At 32.7% G+C, this 20,848-nt stretch overlaps 3 protein-coding genes across 3 annotated transcripts; 2 read left to right on the top strand and 1 right to left on the bottom strand.

The window, feature by feature from the left end:
• The first annotated feature begins 65 nt into the window (after window positions 1–65).
• Window positions 66–1,643, top strand: LOC130463772 (uncharacterized). The gene has a single exon (XM_056833003.1). The coding sequence runs from the start codon at window positions 66–68 to the stop codon at window positions 1,641–1,643; it is 1,578 nt and encodes a 525-aa protein (XP_056688981.1).
• A 5,183-nt stretch (window positions 1,644–6,826) lies between these two features.
• Window positions 6,827–14,571, top strand: LOC110781191 (uncharacterized). The gene is made up of 14 exons (XM_056832996.1): window positions 6,827–6,882; window positions 6,976–7,065; window positions 8,304–8,393; window positions 8,551–8,604; window positions 8,746–8,829; window positions 8,942–9,058; window positions 9,343–9,429; window positions 9,712–9,994; window positions 10,196–10,308; window positions 10,389–10,568; window positions 10,893–11,493; window positions 12,020–12,640; window positions 12,787–13,047; window positions 13,843–14,571. The coding sequence occupies exons 1-14, from the start codon at window positions 6,827–6,829 to the stop codon at window positions 14,569–14,571; spliced, it is 3,366 nt and encodes a 1,121-aa protein (XP_056688974.1).
• A 3,056-nt stretch (window positions 14,572–17,627) lies between these two features.
• Window positions 17,628–20,448, bottom strand: LOC110805424 (protein FAR1-RELATED SEQUENCE 5-like). Its single transcript, XM_056832993.1, has 5 exons — window positions 20,388–20,448; window positions 19,559–19,902; window positions 19,327–19,466; window positions 19,154–19,240; window positions 17,628–19,077 (listed from the first exon to the last, which is right to left on the bottom strand). Exons 1-5 carry the CDS (start codon window positions 20,446–20,448, stop codon window positions 17,628–17,630), a joined length of 2,082 nt encoding a protein of 693 aa, XP_056688971.1.
• Between the last annotated feature and the right edge of the window lie 400 nt (window positions 20,449–20,848).

The raw sequence follows: 20,848 nt of genomic DNA, 5'->3' as shown, positions 1-20,848 counted from the left end.
TTAAAAGTAAGGGGCTTCGTCCAGAGTTGTGGCCTCAGACTTCGGGAAATAATAGAACGAAGGAAATGGAAACAGGGGGTGCCAAGACAAAAGGAAAAGGCAAAGGCAAAGGCAAAGGCAAAGAAAAGGGCAACGACAAAGGGAAGAAGAAAACCCATTACTTGCCTCCGGCTTGTTACACATTGTCCAAATTAGAAAAGCGGTTATTTTGTGAGTGCTTGTATGGCATTAAGGCTCCCTCGGGGTACTCATCGAACATGAAAAGATTTGTGTCTTTAAATGGCGAGTTGAAGTTGACAAGTATGAAATCTCACGATTGTCATGTCATGATGCAAACTTTCTTACCCATTGCAATTCGGGGGATATTGCCAAAGCATGTGAGACATAGTATTACTAGTCTTTGTTCATTTTTCAATACGATATGTAGCAAAGTGCTTGATCCGTCAACACTCGATGAACTTCAGAACAAAGTAATCCAAACATTATGTGAATTTGAGATGTATTTTCCACCTTCGTTCTTTGACATAATGGTTCATTTAATTAGCCATCTTGTTCGAGAAATTAAGTTGTGCGGTCTAGTGTTCTTGAGGTGGTGTTATCCTTTTGAGAGACACATGGGTGTTTTACAAGATAAAGTGAGGAATCCTGCACAACCAGAAGGTAGTATGATTCAAGGCAACGTGGGTGAAGAAGTTGGAAATTTTGTGGCCGAGTATTTAGCAAAACCTGAACCGATTGGACTTCCTACATCTCGGTATGAGGGAAGACTAGAAGGCAAGGGTACAATTGGGTCAAAATTGATCTCACCTCCTACGCATAAGCTATTACAAGCTCACTTATATGTGTTGCATCATATTCTAGCCGTCCACCCATATTTGGTGATGCATAAGCAGGAATTGGCTAATGAATACCCTTCCAAAGGGGAAAGAGAATTGACGCAATTGCATAATAGAGAGTTCATTAAATGGTTCCAAAATAAGGTGATGGGTGAACTAGAGGTAGCCGGTAATACTGTTTGTGAAACTGTTCAGTATCTAGCTCTTGGTCCTTGGGAAGCCGTGCAGTCATATCAGGGTTATGATGTCAATGGATACACATTTTGGACCGAGCGCCAAGATCAGAAGTCCTTGTCAGTGCAAAATAGTGGTGTCTCCCTTGTGGCGTCATCAAGAGAGTATGCTAGTGCTAAGGATGGATCTCCGGTTGATGCCGAGTTGTCTTACTATGGGCGAGTCCAAGATATATGGGAGCTTAAGTACGGAACAAAATTGACTGTTGGTCTATTTTGGTGCAAGTGGGCTGATAATAATAAGAGGTGTGTAAAAAGGGATGATCCTTGTGGGTTCACTCTTGTAGACCTGGGTCGTTTGCGTGAGACTGAAGAGCCATTTATACTTGTATCACAAGCTAAGCAAATATTTTATATAACCGACCCTGCCGATAAGAAGTGGTCTATTGTTGTACCGGGAAAGAGAAACATCCTCGGTGTCGGTGATGTTGAGGATGAGGACGAGTATGATGCTTTTGATGATACACCTCCATTCACCAATCTCAAAACTGAAGTGACAAACAATGTGGATAATGACACAAATTACATGCGTTTTGATCACACAGAAGGAATACTTGTTGATGACGAAATCTAGCAATGGTTAGAGGTATGAATTTAAACAAGTTAAATTGGCACAACATCTAGCTTTTTAATTTAGGTCTTGTCACTGTGTGTTGGACCGTACTAACAGGCCACATGTTCAATTGGTCTACAGTACATGAATCAAGAAAACACAAGAGGCGACTTCAGACCAGCCTGAAGAAACAACCAACAAGGAGCAGTTGGTGGTGCAAGACTTGTGTATTGTGTTGGTGGTGCAAGACTTGTATATTGTGTACTGAAGAAAACCATATTGATGCAATGTACTTGTGTATTGTGTTGTGTTGAAATTTGTAACCTAAAGTTACTATATTGGGGAAATAGTCACATTTTAGCTATTGGTAGTTTGTATTGTACGTATTTGGTATTTTGGTATTTTGTATTGGACATATTTTGAGCCTGACTATTTGGGCTTCGGCCTCGTAGTCTTGCTTTGTTTTTAGGTTCATTTCTTTTAATATAAGTTTGACTATTTTCTCTGTGTGCTATTGGATGAATTGTTTAGAATTTGGACTATATATGCCATTTTGGGCCATATATGACCTATATCGAGCCATATGAGCCTTAGCTGTGCATAAATAACTTGAAATGAATCTTAGAAACATCTAACTAAGCATATGACACATAAAAAAAGGTTTAGAATTTGGACTTAGGTTCATTTGTTTAGATTTGGGATCGAAAATGCCAATTTTGGCCATAAATGACTTATATCGACCCAAATGACCCTTAGGCGTGCATAACGAACTTGAAATGAGTTTCATAAACATATAACTAATCATATGAATCATTGTATATATTGTGATAATTATTATGCAAATGATGTATTTGTTTTGTGACGTGGTTGTGTTTCTTTAATTTCAGGTATAGCTCTATCATGGATGATAATGATGACCCTATTATGGATGAGCTGATGGATGATGATGATGATGAACGTAGTGAGGATGGGGATTATGATGCAGCGGTGGAGGAGGATAAAGGTGAGTCGGAAGATCGTGGATATGATGAATATATACACAGAATTGAGCAGTTTGAGGTTATGGCCGATAGGGCCCCCCCAATTGATAACCATCAACATGTGGTGGCAAATGAAGTTAGCACAAGTAAAAGTGTTAAAAAGCGTGTGAAGAGAAAGGGGAGAGGGCCAACAAAAGGACTTGGGGCGAGAGAAGAGATGTACTTGGAGTACAATGAATTCGATAACCCTTGTGGTAAGTGGCGCCGTAAGTATGCAACATTTACAGGCCTTCGTATGCGGAAGATTTCAATTTTGATGAAATTGGAGGATGTACCCGAGGGCTTGAAGAAAACTTTTTGGGATGATGCAATGGTAAGCCTAATTTTTAATTCTAGAAATTTATCTAATCGTGTACTTGATGACCGAACTAGAGCATGCACAACTAATACGTCCGAACATAACAACGACATGATCACGTGCTGAAACTGATCAGTTCAGCAGCTGATCTGCTGCTGCTGATCTGCAGCTGAACTGATCAGATTCTGATCTGTTCAGCAGCTGATCTGCTGCTGCTGATCTGCAGCTGAACTGATCAGATTCTGATCTGTTCAACAGCTGATCTGCTGCTGCTGATCTGCAGCTGAACAGATCAGAAACTGATCTGTTCAGCGAATCTTCATTTCATTCATACAGAAACTGATCTGTCTGTGGATGTGACAATGTGTGTGTGTGTGTGTGTTTGTGTAATACAGTGTGTAACCAACCTTGTAACTATTTTGATTGGATTGTTAAAGTTGCATTAAATTTTATATTGATTATCCATTCAAGTCTAAGATGTTGTGTTCTATTGTTCTTTGTATTGATTGGATTAGTGCAAATTAGTACAAAATCTAAGTATGACCAAGTAATTCGCGATTTTAATGAACGTGCAAAGCGTTTATTTTATACATGGTGCAGAATGTGTTTGAGGTGCACACGGGTGGACGAGTGATGCACGGTAGAAAATCAAACAACAGGATCCTTCCCATATGAATTATGGTTTGTTTAGTTGGAGTATTCAAGCATTATGTACCGAGCTGTAATCAAATTTAACTAGTCTAAGTTGTTATAAACTGGTCTACACTCGGTAGTTTTATGTCTGTAATCAAATTTCCAGGAAGACATGAATTATGTACCGAGCCCTGAGCTTGCGAACCTGATCTGAACAGATCAGAAACTGACATGTTCAGCTGCTGATCTGCTGCTGAACAGATCAGAATCTGATCAGTTCAGCTGTAGATCAGCAGCAGCAGATCAGCAGCTGAACAGATCAGAAACTGATCAGTTCAGCTGCTGATCTGCTGATGCTATTCTGCAGCTGAACAGATCAGAAACTGATCTGTTCCGCTGCAGATCAGCAGCAGCAGATCAGCAGCTGAACAGGTCAGTTTCTGATATGTTCAGCTGTTGATCATATGTCTTGCGCTCGGGAAGTTATGCTTGGGACTATACATGTTAACTAACGTATAAGATTCAAAAATCTAATATCGAAATAGGTTCGTTTGTTCGTATTTGGGATCGAAAATGCGATTTTTGGCCAAAAATGACCTATATCGACCCAAATGAACCATAGGCGTGCATAACGAACTTGAAATGAGTCTTATAATCATATAACTAATCATATGAATAATGAAAAACGTTTAGAATATCGAAATAGGTTCGTTTGTTGGCAGTTGGGATCGAAAATGCGATTTTTGGCCAAAAATGACCTATATCGAGCCAAATGAACCATAGGCGTGCATAAAGAACTTGAAATGAGTCTTATAATCATATAACTAATCATATGAATCATGAAAAACGTTTAGAATATGGAAATAGGTTCGTTTGTTGGTAGTTGGGATCGAAAATGCCATTTTTGGCCAAAAATTACCTATATCGACCCAAATGACCCTTAGGCGTGCATAACGAACTTGAAATGAGTCTTGTAATCATATAACTAATCATACATGAAAAACATTTAGAATATGGATATAGGTTCGTTTGTTGGTAATTGGGTTCGAAAATGCCATTTTTGACCATAAATGACCTATATCGACCCAAATGAACCATAGACGTGCATAACGAAGTTGAAATGAGTCTTATAATCATATAACTAATCATATGAATCATGAAAAACGTTTAGAATATGGAAATAGGTTCGTTTGTTGGTAGTTGGGATCGAAAATGCCATTTTTGGCCATAAATGACCTATATCGTCCCAAATGAGCCATAGGCGTGCATAACGAACTTGAAATGAGTCTTATGATCATATAACTAATCATATGAATCATTAAAAAGGTTTAGAATTTGGACTTAGGTTTGTTTGTTGGTAGTTGGGATCGAAAATGCCATTTTTTGCCATAAATAACTTATATCGACCCAAATGACCCTTAAGCGTGCATAACGAACTTGAAATGAGTTTCATAAACATATAACTACTCATATGAATCATTAAAAAGGTTTAGAATGTGGATATAGGTTTGTTTGTTGGTAGTTGAGATCGAAAATGCCATTTTTGGCCATAAATGACTTATATCGACCCAAATGACCCTTAAGCGTGCATAACGAACTTGAAATGAGTTTCATAAACATATAACTAATCATATGAATCATTGTATATATAGTGATAATTATTATGCAAATTCCCGAGCGCAAGACATATGATCAACAGCTGAACAGATCAGAAACTGACCTGTTCAGCTGCTGATCTGCTGCTGCTGATTTGCAGCTGAACTGATCAGATTCTGATATGTTCAGCAGCTGATCTGCTGCTGCTGATCTGCTGCTGAACAGATCGGTGATCAGTTTTGTGATCTGTTCCGCTGTAGATCAGCAGCAGCAGATCAGCTGCTGAACAGATCAGAATCTGATCAGTTTAGCTGCAGATCAGCAGCAGCAGATCAGCAGCTGAACAGATCAGAAACTGATCAGTTCAGCTGCTGATCTGCTTTCTGATCTGTTCAGCTGCAGATCAGCAGCAGCAGATCAGCTGCTGAACAGATCAGAAACTGATCAGTTCAGCTGCAGATCAGCAGCAGCAGATCAGCAGCTAAACAGGTCAGTTTCTGATCTGTTCAGTTGTTGATCATATGTCTTGCGCTCGGGAATTTATGCTTGGGACTATACATGTTAACTAACATTTCCATGTTTATTTGTTTGTGTAGAATCAATTCCATATTGAACCTTCCCAAGCTAAGAATGACGTTTTTGAATCTAATCTACGTATGAGATTCAAAAATTTCAAAGCCAAGTTGGTGAGTGGCTGGATTTCTAAGACGAGAGAGATAAGTAAGGCAGAGAAAGGTGAAAATGAAGGAGAAAATGAAGGAGAAAATGATGGTGAAAATGAAGGTGAAAAAGAAGGTGAAAAAGCGCCACCGATAAAGCTCCCTTTTGACATTTGGAAGCACATCACACCAGAGGAATGGGAGGATTTTGTTGCACAAAAAACAACTCCAGATGCAGTGGTAAATTTTCAAACAATCTACCTACGTACTTTATAAATTTATTGTTTACATTTTGCATTGAAGTTGACATGTATACTTTGTAGGCAAAGCGCAAAAAGTGTTCAAATTATGCAAAGAAGAAAAAACATAGTCATCGGCTAGGTCCCGAGACTTATGAAGAAAAGAGGAAGAGATGGAAAGAAAAAGGATTATACCCCAACGGTGGCAACACCCGTGCCAATGATTGGTGGTGATCGATGCATAGTCTCGACAAAAATGGGAAATATGTAATTGTTAATCCCGAAACAAAAGAGGCTTGTGATAAACTAGTAAGTAAATGGAGTGATTTTCAATAATTTGAATTAATATATATGTAAGTACACTTCTTATATAAGAACACCTTCTACACCATTGGATTAGAATCAAATCAATGGCCACGATCATCCCAGCCACTGCCATAATGGCATGATCGTAAATAAGAAAAAACGGATCAAAAATATATTAAAAAAAAAATTAAAAAAATTTCTCATCAGTTGCCATAACTCCCTCTCTCTCACCATTTTCTCTCTCCTCAACCTCCCACTCACTCCCTACAACGGACGAAAAACCGCTCAAATACTATCTATTTAATAGAATTCTGGCAGAATTATTGCAAAAACAACAACAATTCATCATTCTATACTTTAATCACGCTTAATCAAAAAAAATTGCAACAAAATCGCAAAAAATTTTGAAAGCTGAAAATTGTACGCAATTTCGATGGAGTCAGGTGACGAAAATGCGATTGATTCTTCGAACAACTGCGAAAATACAAGGTTAGTGATAATCTAACAAATTCAAATAGTTTAAATTTTTCGTCAATTTCAATTAATTTTTTAATTTTTGTTGCTTAATTTTGAAATATTAAGGAAAATCGAGCACATGCAAAGCGAGGAAGCTGAACACGCAATCGAATCTAGTGTCAATGCTCCTTCAACAGAAGAAAAAGCTACAAATACGTAAGGATTTCAATTTATTTGGAGTTTCAAATAAAGAAAATCGACTAAAATTGTTATTCTAAACATGTTCTAATGTTAAATTTATGTTCAAAATAAAGTTCTACAGTTAATTGTCATAATTTAAAGTTTTTATACCACATCTGTTATTAAATATGAATGTTCTAATTTTTTCCGCATGTTCTAATAATATTAAGACATGTTTCAATGTTTTTATGATGTTCAATACATCTTTTAAGCATTTTCTAATGTATGAATGATGTTCTGAGGCAAGTTCTAAATTTAAGAGTCATGATTGAATGTTTTAATGATGGATCTGGTGGTAGATAAAGAATGTTCGGAAAAATTTCCATGTTCTAAAGATGTTAAGAATGTTCTAAAGTTATTCGAACATGTTTCATTGTTTTGGGCCAACATCTGCTTTATAAAACAAAACTTTTAAATTTGGAGCATGTTCTAAAGGTTTTAATCATGAATTAATGTTTTAGAAAATATTCAAATGGTACATTAATGTTCAAAGCATGTTCTAAGCATGTTCTAATTTCAAAAGGTTGTTTTAAGGAAAGTTCTAAAGTTATCAGTCATGATTAAAAGGATATTATAAAAAAAAAGATTCCATGTTCTAAACATTTTAAGAATGTTCTTATGTCATTGCAACACATGTTCTAATAATATAAATACATGTTTGAATGTTTTCATCCTATTCTAAACATACATTAATGTTCAATCCATGTTTTAAGCATGTTCTAATGTAAGAATGTTGTTCTAAGGCAAGTTCTAAAACTAAAACTAATTATTAAATATTATGAGATAGATATATTGTACAAAATTTACCATGTTCTAAACATTTTAAGAATGTTCTTATGTCATTGCAACACATGTTCTAATAATAAAAATACATGTTTGAATGTTTTCATCCTATTCTAAACATACATTAATGTTCAATCCATGTTTTAAGCATGTTCTAATGTAAGAATGTTTTTCTAAGGCAAGTTCTTAAATTAAAACTAACTATTAAATATTATGAGATAGATATATTGTACAAAAATTACCATGTTCTAAAAAACTCTAAAAGTGTTCTAAAAAATATTACCATGTTCTAAACATTCCAACATGTTTCATTGACTTAACATATGATCTAATTTTATAAAATGGATATTTTAAAATGTTTGAGCATGTTCTAAAGTTTTTTAATATTATCTAACAGTGGGATTTATGTAAATATTCTAATATTTTTTCAGCAAGGAGGATGACATACACTACGAAAAGGTTGATAATGCGGTTGTTTCAAGTCTTCATACAAATCCTACAGAAGAAAATATTTCAGAAACGTAAGAAAATAAAAGTTTATTGAGTGACAAAATAAATACTGTATGTTCTAAATGTTATTTAAAGCATGTTTTAATGTCATAATGCAAGTTTTAAAGGCATGCGTAAAATTTTCAAATATTATCATGCATGTTCTAAAACATATTTAATTGAAAACAGAGAAAAAACAGAAGAGGATGTTGCCAAAACAGAGGAGGTATGTGACATTATAAGGTAATTTTCCAGAATTTAAATTATAATATATTTGCAAATATTTAGAACATAAGAAAAATCTTAAGAACATGTCTTCTGCACTTTGATTTAGTATACTTATTTTCTGATCATTTAATATAATTAAATACAATTTATTTATAGGAATGAGAATATGCAAAGAATAGACGGTGAACAAGAGACCGTGTTGCAAACAACATCAACTGAATCAACAATTTCGATTCAAAAGTAAGTTTCAGAATTTTAGTTCAATATTGAATACATAATATGTTCTTTAATAAAATATTAAATGTTCTTACCGCATTTTCTTATGTTTGAAAATGTTTTACCAATATGATAGGAGTGTTCTTGAAATTGAATACAATAGAGTCCCTCAAGCGAAAGAAAGGATTAAACATACCATGAAATTTACTACGGAAGAGGTACAAACCACTTCTGAAGTAATTCCAATCAAGAGGTAATAATCCTAATTAAATTTAACAATAAGAACAAATAAATTCCAATTTAAAAACATTTACTAACAAATGTTTAAAACTACAACTAAACAGGAAAGAAAAAGAAAGGATCATAGTGAGGATTAAAAATCCACAAAAGGAAAAAATAAATCCTAGGTATGCTGCCTATGTTCTAAATGTGTGTCTCTTATGTTCTAATTGTTAATTACTTGGAACTTGTTTAAATGTTCATACATTATAATAAAAAATTATGTTCTGATATTTGGAATAAATTATAATCATTTAGGGGTCAACCACAAAAAAAAGTTACATTCAAAATTAAAGTTGATGTTCATGGAGTGAAGGCGGCACCTATATTGGACAATGATCAAAGGTAATTATTTTTTATCAAAATATTAACACATTCAAAATACTTGAAAAACAGAACTAATTTAGTTTGATTTTAAATTTAAATCAAATGAATCAATGTTATTTTTATCTGTAATGTATGTTCTATTATTGTACACTTATGTTCTAATATAATACACTTATGTTCTAATATCATGGCCTTATGTTTTAATTATTCTATCCTATGGTATAATTTCATATATATGTTTGGATTTAGTTGTATGTGTGTACTAATAGAGTGTGCAATATGTAATAATTTTTGTTCAAGGAATGAATCGGAAAAGTTGAAAGTAACAACTGAGAATAAAGAATCTGAGAAGTTGGAAGATAACACAAAAGAGCATGAAAAGGAAGAGATGCCCCTGAAAAATAAAAAAGAAACAGAAAATGCCGAGGCAGAGCCAACAAAATCAGAGGAAAAGAAGGAAGAGAAGACAGAAGCTGATGAGTTAAGGCTGCCAACTGTTACAACTCATTCAAATGAGTTAGAAGCATCATCTTCAGGAACAAAAACAATTACTGAAGAAAAAGAAGATGAGGAGTTAGAAATGGCAATACAATTAGCAATTGCAAACTCGTTGGAAAACAATGATTCAAAGTAAGTCAAAGATCCAAAGATTTAATCTAATTTTAATTTAAATATATATATTTTAAGGATGTAAAAATATAATTACATATGTAATATATGTTTCAGGAATGAATCCAACAAAGAAGAATAAGATGATGAACAAGTTCATTATGATAATGAAAAGGAACAGGAAGAAGACCTCGTGGAAACTGAAAATGATGAAACAGATGATGAAGAAGTTGGTGATGAGGAAAAGAATGATAACAGTGACAGAGAAATACCAAGAACAGCTACAGGGTACGTTCTAAACTTAAACAAATATATTTTAGTAAATTATTTAAATTATAAGAGAATAAATTTTATACATAAATTAACAGGTGGGAGAATGTTAAGAAACCAACTGGTTGCCCAATGGAGAAAAAGGATTCCAGGGAGGAGGATGATAATGCAGATGATGATGAAAAACAGAACACTGACGATGATGAAAATCAAAACGCAGAAACTGATGAAGAAGAGAACGATGAGAATAAATCTACAAACCTCAAATCAACTTCAAGGTATGCAATATCAACTAATTAATTAGAACATGGGTAGTTTATATATAATATTTTGCATTTTCTAGTTCTTTAGAAAATATTATAAATAAATACAACACCAGAAAGATTAATTAGAACATGTGTGCACTAAGTTAGATCATAAGAATATTTAATTAAACATGTGTAAACTTAGTTTTAACATATAAAATATAATTAGAACTCAGGAATAATTAATTAAACCATGTGTTAATTGAATTAGAACATGATTAGTTTAATTGAGAATTTAGAACACATTAACAACTCATGTTCTAATATAAATTATAATGCATTTTTACTGTTTAACAGGCAGGAAGTTAATGAAGAAGATGAGAACATTAACAATGATGAAATTGTTGCATCTCCTCCGAGAAGAATGAAGAGAAAAAGCGTCGCACCAAAGACAAAAGTGCAATCAGTGACCATTGAGAAACAAGATGAAGATCCGGTGGAAAAAGACGATGAAGAAACAGATGATGATATACTGATTCGTCAGTTCAGAGTGGCAAGGACACAACCACCAAGAAAAAGAACAAAAGGGGAAAAGAATGCAACAACAAAAAAGGAAGAGAAAAAGGATGAAAAAGATGTTGAAAAAAGAGGAAAGGGAGTGGTACAGAAAAAGGCAGCAAAGGCCTTGGGAACAAGAACACCAACAAGAAGAAGCTTAAGAGTACAAGAAAGTGAAAAAGCTGTTGAAGAAGAGGAGGAAGAGAGAGAGATTGTAAAGGAAACAAAAAGGAAAGTTGGGAGAAAGCCCCGTAAAACAGTGAAGAAAGAAGAATCTGACATCGATGAAGAAGATGAAGAAGATGATGAAAATTATGAGGCGGAAGAAGAAGAAGTAGAAGAAGAAGAAGCGGAAAAGGAGAAAAAGCCATTCAACAAGAGAAAGAGACAACAATTACAGGTAACATTTAAAATATTAAAAATTCTTCATAATAAACTAGAAAACATAAAAAATGGTAGAAAAAGGCAAAAAAATAAAAATTAGAACATGTTAATAAAATTAGAACACAAGAGACAGTAATTTAAACATGTGTTCATTGAATTAGAACATACAAATATTAATTAAAACATGTGTACAGTGACTTATAACATAAAAATAATATTTAGAACACATGCCTGATTAATTAAAACATGTGTAAATTTAATTAGAACATAATAAAAAAAATATTTACATGATGACTTAATAATTTAAAACAAAGTAAGACCGTATGTTCTAATATATAAATGAACATAATTACATTAATTAAAATCCTAAATTCTTATAATAAGTAATAAGTTTACATGTTCTAAACTATGAGTGATATGTTCTATTACTGATCAACATATGTTCTATGTTTTTTTTACAGATTGTGACAAGAGCAGAAAAAAACAAAGGAAAATTAAGGAAAATCGAAGAGGATGATGATGATTATTTGGAGATATTGGAGGTTGATAAGGATACAAAGTCGATTGTTCCAAAGCAAAAGAAAAAGGTGGTGTTGTATCAGAAGATTCCCCCAGCGCAATTGATAGAACTTATCAAGATAATGCCTGACGAGCACAAGGAAGCTGTCAGGAAAATTGGATTTGGGGGATTTCTGAGTCTGAGCATGGCAAATCACAATTCAGCGTTGGCAGATTACATAGTGTCAAGCTCAAATGTAGATCGACAGTCAATAGTTCTGCCTGGAAGTGGTGAAATTTTTGTCACACCTGAAGATGTTCATCAGGTGTATGGTGTACCATTGGGAGGGGAAGAGATTGTGGAGCCAGAAAATGAAGACATTGATGATAATTATGTAGAGTTCTTAGCAACATGGAGGAAAAGTTTCAAACTGAAGAAGGGAAGCCCAACAAACTTGCCACTAATTTCTAGAATAAAGGACCTGATGCTTGAACCAGTATCCAATGAGTTCATTTGGAACTTCGTCATTGCTGCAGTGAACTCCTGTATGAGATCAACCAACAACCCACAAGTATACATCAGATTCATGTACAGCTGTATGAACACAAACACGATTGCTAATCTGGATTGGAGCACGTTTGTGTACAGACATTGGAAGAAATCTGTTTGTGAATGAAAAGCCGGAACTTCTTTCTATACAGGACCTCTACCATTCCTCTTGGTAAATATTTCTGTTTCCTTTTTTTAATGTTCTTTTAATACTTCCTTAATATATTGAATAAAAAATAAATTTTGTCATAATATGAACAGGTGTTGTTCTTCGATCGATTACAAAGAGAAGGCCAACAAGTACCAAGACAAATCCCACTTTTAACAGTGTGGAACAGAGAAAGAATGACAAACAGAATTTCCATTGAAAAAGCAAGGGGATTTGGTCAAGGTATAGTGCTGAATCGCATAGGAGCTGAGCCAACTGTCCAAGAAAATGCAATGCCCGAAGCCGAAATCCCAAAAAAAACAGAAGCAACAAATATGGCAGGATCTTCTTCAAATGCAAAATCTGAAATGATGGTAAGAACATTCATTTAGAACATGTTGGATAATACAAAGAACTCATTCAAATGAAAATTAGAACATGAAAACAATAAATTTGAACATACATAAAAAAAACTATAGAAAATATGAAAAAACAAAAAATAGTAGAAATGTTTGCAACTTGTTAATAAAGGGTTATGTTCTAATAAAAGTTCTAATGATGAATACTTATGTTCTAACTTTCAAAATTTCTTTATACTCATGTTTCTTTAATGTTTTAAATTTTTAAAGTAATAATACAATGATATATACTTGTATTCTAAGATATAAATTTCATAATACTTAAGTTTGTCAAATGTTCTAAACATTCCTTAGTGTGTTCTAATTATGTATGCTTATGATCTAAGGTTTCAATATTCTTTATGACCATGTTTTATAATGTTCTAAGTTTTTAAAGTAACAATCCAATTATAAATACTAGAGTTCTAAGTTTTAAATATTCATAATACTTAGGTTTGTAAATGTTCTAAACATTCCAGTGTGTGTTCGAATTATGCATGCTTATGTTCTATGTTTTAAATATACTTTATACTCATGTTTCTATTATGTTCTACATTTTAAAACTAATATTACAATAATAAATACTTGTGTTCTAAGTTATATAATCATAATAATTGACTTGTCTAATGTTCTAAACCTTCTTATGTGTGTTCTAATATATTATACATATGTTCTAAGTTTGACTATCTTAAAAACTAAATTAAAATTATATGTCCTAAATAGAAATATGAAATAAAATAATATATTAATATATTGTTTACAAAATTATAGGAATTTTTGGAAAATTTTGGTACATTGGCAAAGACGCTTGCTTCGAATGTCAACGAGATGTACAACATGCTAGACAAAGCAAATGAAATGTTTAACGAGGCTGATACAACAGACAAAATGCATAGCCTAGTTGAAAACATTTGGAACAAGTACACCTCTAAGAAACAAAAGCTGAGCCAAAACAAAGATGAAGAAGAGCCAAAAAACAAAACCCCATCACTTCTAAGCCAAGATCAGCATCTGTTTGACGAGCCTGGTTTCATGGAGGAGTTGGATAAGTTAATGGCAAATGCATGGAATATGTATTATGAGCAAAAGGCCAATAAAAACAAGAATCAAAGAACTCCAACTGAAGCACAGATACATGAAACAGTGGATCATCCAGAGTATTTCAATACTCCAAGGCTAGACATACCAACTCCACAGTTCAGATTAAAAACCCCAAGCCCAGAACCTGAAATTCCTTCCAACTCTGAAATCAGGAAGCCTGCCAATAAATCTGCATCAAATGAAACACCAGAAACCACAAGGATTGAAATTGCAAAATACACAAGCTTCAACTTACTATCACCCTCACCAACCAAAAAAGGAGAACAGCCTGAAAATGCAGTGGATGAACCAACTTCTGAAAATTTGATGAAAATGGCTGATGCAGCAGCTGAGGAAAACGAGAAAGCTATGAACAGTGGAGATGCAAAACAGAAGGGCAAGGAACAGATTCAAGGGTAAAGTAATTGTGTTAATGTATTTTGAATGAAATTTTTTGAAAAATGATGTATTTTAAAAACAATATATTTATAAAAAATATTTAGAACATAAGTTTTAAAATATTATTTTGGAACATGAACAAGAATATTTAGAACATATGCCTTAGAAATTGGAACATAATATCCTTTGTTTATTAGTAATTGTATTTATGTATTTTGGATGGAAATTTTACGAAAATTATGTATTTTTAAAAAAATAGATTTATAAAAAAAAAAGACTTCAATTCTTTCCAGTTGAAAATCACAATTAACATGTTATTGTAGAACATGAAGCGCATTATTTGGAACATGTGCCTTAGAAAGAAAAACATAGTTTACTTTGTTTAATAAAACTGTTTTCTAATAATAAATAAATATTATTGTGTTAAACAGGGAAAAAGAAAATATCATTGAATCAAAAACAGGAAGGGAAAAAAGGAATGTGGATAGACTTCCATTGAACTTAAGGTCTCCTTTCATGATTGAAAATGAAAGCAAATTCAAGAATGTTGAAGAAGGGTATAGGAGGGTGGCAGAGTATGCATTTGCTGAAGGAGATATAACGTAAGTTTTAAAGTACATGTCTATTAATGTAAGTTAAACATTTAATATTTTTAATCTAACAAATAATAATAACTGTCATTTATAGGGAGATCTTGTATTATGACACCGTCACCACAATCACTAGAGAAGATATACATACTCTGGCAGCTAAGGAACATCTCGTGAACAACATTATTGATGCTTATTCATATATCCTGAACATGGAAAACAAAAGGAGGGGTGTAGGGAAAACAAACAGATTCTTTTTCTCCACACAAATTTACGTAAGTGTATTACATTTATATTTAACTAAAGTTATATGAATAACTTATCACTAATGAAATATCTAACACTGAGTTTAATTTTTCAGCTTACACTATGCACGAACACGTATTTCAATGCAAATGATACACAAGAAGCGAGAATGGAATTTCTGTTTAGAAGGATGGAAACAGAGATGAATCATGCAGGAGTGGACAGCTTCAAAAATATACAACTGGTAAGCTGTAAACTTATACTTGATAGAAACCTTAAAACCATAATGAATAAAATTAGAACATAAAGAATCTAAAGTTAAAACATGTTAGAGAATGATTAGAACATGAACATAGAACCTGAAAATTTATTTCAGTTTAAACTGTTGGATAATATGAACATAGCACCTAAACTGCCATCTATTTGACTGAACAGGTATTCATGCCTGTCGTAAATGGAGCACACTTCTACCTACTTTTCGTGAATTTCTTGGAAAGCAAACTTGATCTCATCGATAATAGACCATTGCCGGCAAAGATTTCGTTCTTCAAGAAATATGCAAATGAACCAAAACAAATGGTAATACATTAACTTATTCTATTATTTTAATTATAAAATATAATAAAAAAATGCAATTAATGTTTTTTTTTCTTACTCAGTTGAGGGGGTTTGCAAATTTTTTCTGCCATATCGACAAGATTCAGAGCACAGAGTATGTGGAATCATTTAAAACTCGGACAATTAAAATGCCATGGAGAAGCTTAAGCAACAAGAATGATTGTGGAGTGTTTTTGATGAGGCACATGCAGACATATGAGGCAGAAGATGCAGAAAAATGGGAATGTGGACTTGAGAAAGACAATGTAAGTATTCTTTTTTTCCAATATGAATTCATTTAAGAACAAGATAAAATAGTTTAGAACATGTGTGACACACATTCAAACACAAGACACTCTGTTTTAGAACATGGTACATCAAATAAAACAGAGGAACAAAAAAGAACAAACAACAACAAAACAACAGAAATAACAAAAGAAATAGAATGGAAAACATATTTTTCCCACAATATTGTACATTCAAGTTACAAACATTGTTTCTAATGTTTTTTTTGGTTATTTGCAGATTGAAATACTCAAAAAACTGAGGGTAGAATATTGTGGGAAAATATTATCATCAAAGCTGAATGACGAGCATCATGCAATTTCAATGAAGTCGAGGAAATGGAAGAAAGAGATGAGAATAGATTAGATTAAATATGATTAGACTAGAACTTTATTATATAATACTTTGACTTGAAGGTTGTTTGAATTACAATTTCAGTGTGTTCCTTTTTTAATTTGAACCAAGGTTATGTAGTCTAGATAATATTTGAAAAAGATTGTGTGTGTTGATTTTCACATGTTGTTTCGGATAATATATGCATGTTTTGATTTCTAAAAATAGATTTATCATAAGTTCATTGCGTGTTTATTTACTATTAATTTAATATGTTTTAAACATATATTGGCAACTTCTAATAGTAGCAAGATATGTTATAATAGAAATTCTGATACACAAAATAATATTTTGAACCCATAGTCGTCCTATGTAAAACAATGTTGAAATATCAAAAGTTAACTACACATGTTCTAAAACAAAAGGATATGTTCTAAGATGATATGAACATGTTCTAAGGAATAAAAATTATACAAAATTAAATCCTACTACAGAAGGCAAACTTTAAACAAACAATATTATAAAGACCAGTAATTCATATGTAAAATAAATATTTCAGAAAAAAAGAACAAAAAAATTACAAAGTAATAAATGTAAACTTAAAAATAACATTTGTGTTCGTAAAACAAATAAATTATACTATGCAATAAATAAATAAAAACAAAAAAAGAGTATCTAGCCTCCAAAGAAGTCAGTGAATATTTTACCTACAAAAAAGAAAACAAATCAAAAACATTAATATTTAAAATAAGAAAAAAAAACAGGAAAATATATAGAACATACAGTACCTGAATATAGAACACAAGGCCTCTTTTCTAGAACATTAAATATTAAACAACTAGAACACAGATACCCCTGAAAAATCAAACACATATTTAAATATTTTAAACACAGTAGTATAATATATAATAAAAAAAAAACAAAACAAAACTAGAACATAAAAACAAAACATTAGAACATTAGGCAACATATTTTTGAACATAAAAAAACAAAAAAAAACTTAAACAAACAACAGTACTTACATTTTTACTTTTCTTTTTCGGGACAATTACGAATATCATGGTAACCCAACTTCTTACAACCTTTACACAACCTCTTCTTCTTTTGACTTTGTTCAATAGCTTTTTCTTTATCACTCTTCAACCGTTTATCACTTCCACTACCTTGAACATGAACCCCGGTTCCTTTGTTCTTTGATACTTTAGGCGGTTTGATCAAAATTTCACTAGGCACACTAGCTCCAATAAGCAATTCAATATCTTGAGCATTGCTAGAAACACTACCACTCAATCCATCAACAATACTACTTTGAGATTCCAAATCTAACCTCAATGATCGTAGATTATCCACAAGAGCACTTAGTGTCAATTCATTCCCTTGAGCCAAACTCACACAAGAATGAATTTCACTCCACAAATCATTCAACAATCTCTTCCTATCTAAAACTTGAACACATTGCTCCAACTCATTCCCTTCTAAATCAAAAATCGGCTTCTTACATGCCATTATACTCCACCGGTTAAGCACATAAGCATCGGGAATTTTTTGAATATGTTTTGCCTTCCAAACCCAAACCATATGCCTACAAGGAATCCCTTGCCTTTCAAATGACTTGCATAAACAACTAGTATCAAATGTTTCAACATTAAAAAGAACATCAAACTTACGGACACGACAACCTTCTCCAATAGTATAAACATCCAATCCAAATTCTTTCTTAAAACTATCAAGCCCACAAGAGAAAAGAGCTGATTCAACCTCGTCTTGAAACTCATAAAAAACAGTTGTCGTGTAAACTTCAGAAGCAAATTTCTCTATGGCAGAACGTGTTTTGCATTCAGGATGTTTATGTTTAGAAGAATTATCATTTTCACCTTGAGTATGGCGTTGAGCATCCAAAGCACTTTCGAATCTCATGTAAAACTCAACAAGGGTAAGATGTGGATTAGTGAACTTAGTATAAAAGTTATTCTCACTCTCTGACCTTGATGTGGTTCGCATAATACCACACAAAAATAAATCCCTAAAATAAGCCGGAATCCACATTTCACGCTTCTCATAAATTTGCAACAACCAGTCATGGTTTTCCAACTTAAATTCACTAATAACCTTAGCCCACCTCTCTTCAAACTCAGACGGTTCATTCTCTTCACTCCAAACAGCTTTGCAAATCTTTTGTAGAAAGTCATAATCTGGTGGAAGATCACGACACACTTTATCAGGCATCTTTTTCATAATATGCCACATGCAAAACCGATGCTTTGTAGAACGAAAGACTTTGGGAAAGGCAACTTTCATTGCAGGATCTTCATCAGTAATCAAACAGAGAGGCTCATTACCTCCCATTGCCTTCACAAATGTTTTTAAAACCCACTCAAAAGACACTATATCCTCATTAGATATAAGAGCTGCAGCAAAGGTAATACACTTTTTATGGTGATCAACTCCAGTAAACGGCCCAAGTATCATATTGTACCTAGGAAAAAAACAGAGGAGTTTAGAACTTAAGAACAAAACATTTAGATCATAAGGCATAAAGAATAGAACATTACCTATTTGTTGAAAAGGTAGTATCAAATGAAACCATATCTCCAAAAAGAGCACAATTCTTTCTACAAATAGGATCTGGCCAAAAAGCTCTACAGAGTTGATCTTCTTCATCTAACTCATAATCATAAAAAAAGCACTCCATAATAACTTTTTATTCTGAAAATTATTGATAAACATTTGTGCATCAGATCCTTCAATTAATGCCTTCAAATCTCTCTGAAATTTTTTGAAATCTTGCTTAGATGCACCAACATTGTCATATGATCCAGTTAACTCCTTCATTATTCTAAAAGACTTCACTGGACCAATGTTAACCTGTGTAAGGAAACAGAACACACAATTTAGAACATACACAAAATATTATAGAACATAGGAAGGAAACATTAGAACACAAGAATAAAAAACACCTTTGAATTATCAATAATAATCTTCTTATGCAAAATACTCATTTTCCTCCCATGCTTATGAAATTTGGCACAACCAGGAGTGTATAAAGGATGATTATGTTCTTCTTTGAAGTATGTCACAACATATGATCCATTAATGTTTTTCATACACATTTGAGCACCACAACCAACACGAGTAAGCATTCGCCTTCGTGTAGAACGAGCCTTGTCTGATTTATCTTCAACAGCTTCCACAACAGGCTTACGAGATGCCTTAAAACCTTCTTTATTACATACAACATACTGGAACGCCACTACACCAGCCTTCTTCCTTCTTGTAGTAGTACTTTTTCTAGAAGTGAAACCTGAAGCAGTAGCATAAACTTTATAAAAGGATAAACCTTCCTCGGGATCTTTAAAATTCATTCCGACAATAGGTTTTAACTCCTCGGAACAAGAGGGAATCCATTCTCTAGTACCACCAGGACTCAATGAAGTAAACACTCTAGGAGTACCAACAGAAGAACTTGATGGTTAATTAATAATAATTCCAACTGCACAACATAGAATAAAATAAAAAATTCAAACCAGTGCATAACTTATGCAGAACATAAAAACAAAAACTTAGAACATGAGATAAAAACTTTAGGAAATGAAATTAAAAGTTTAAAAAATGCAAAAAACAAGTAAGGAGCATAAAAACAAATAATTAGAACAAAAAAAAATGTTACAATATGAATAAAAGTACAGACAAATGAATAAGATCTAAAGAACATAAAAAGAAATATTTAGAACATGATTGATAAAACTTAGAACATCATCAACAATGAAGGCGAGAATTAAATCATACCTGATTGAGTAACTGATGAACTAGAAACATGAGATAACATATCAACTTTAGCAGAAGCCATAAAAAATAAAAACATAGCACAATTAACCTGAAATATTAAAATTAAGAATAATTAGAGATTAAATACAAAACAACAACAAAAAACAAACACAAAATCAAACAAAAACAATTTAAAAACAATAAAAAGCTAGAAATCGAATGAAAATCAAAAGAGGACAAAGTTCTAATCAAAATATGAAAGTTCATAATCGTTCAATTGAGAATTAGGAAAAAGTTCATAATCGAAACAAAATCAAAAGTCGAATTCAAATAAATACAAACAACAAATAAAGAAATTAAATTAGTCTTCAAATACCTTCGACAATTGGTGAAATTCTGGGAAAAAAATTGATGAACAAAATCGATCAATTGAGAATAATCAACAAAATTTGAAATCGAAATCCGAAATTCAAGGTAAAACG

Source organism: Spinacia oleracea, chromosome 1 (assembly GCF_020520425.1).
Source record: "Spinacia oleracea cultivar Varoflay chromosome 1, BTI_SOV_V1, whole genome shotgun sequence".
Lineage (NCBI taxonomy): Eukaryota > Viridiplantae > Streptophyta > Magnoliopsida > Caryophyllales > Amaranthaceae > Spinacia > Spinacia oleracea.
Note: the sequence above shows the minus strand (reverse complement) of the source record. Positions and strands in the feature narration are given on the sequence as shown.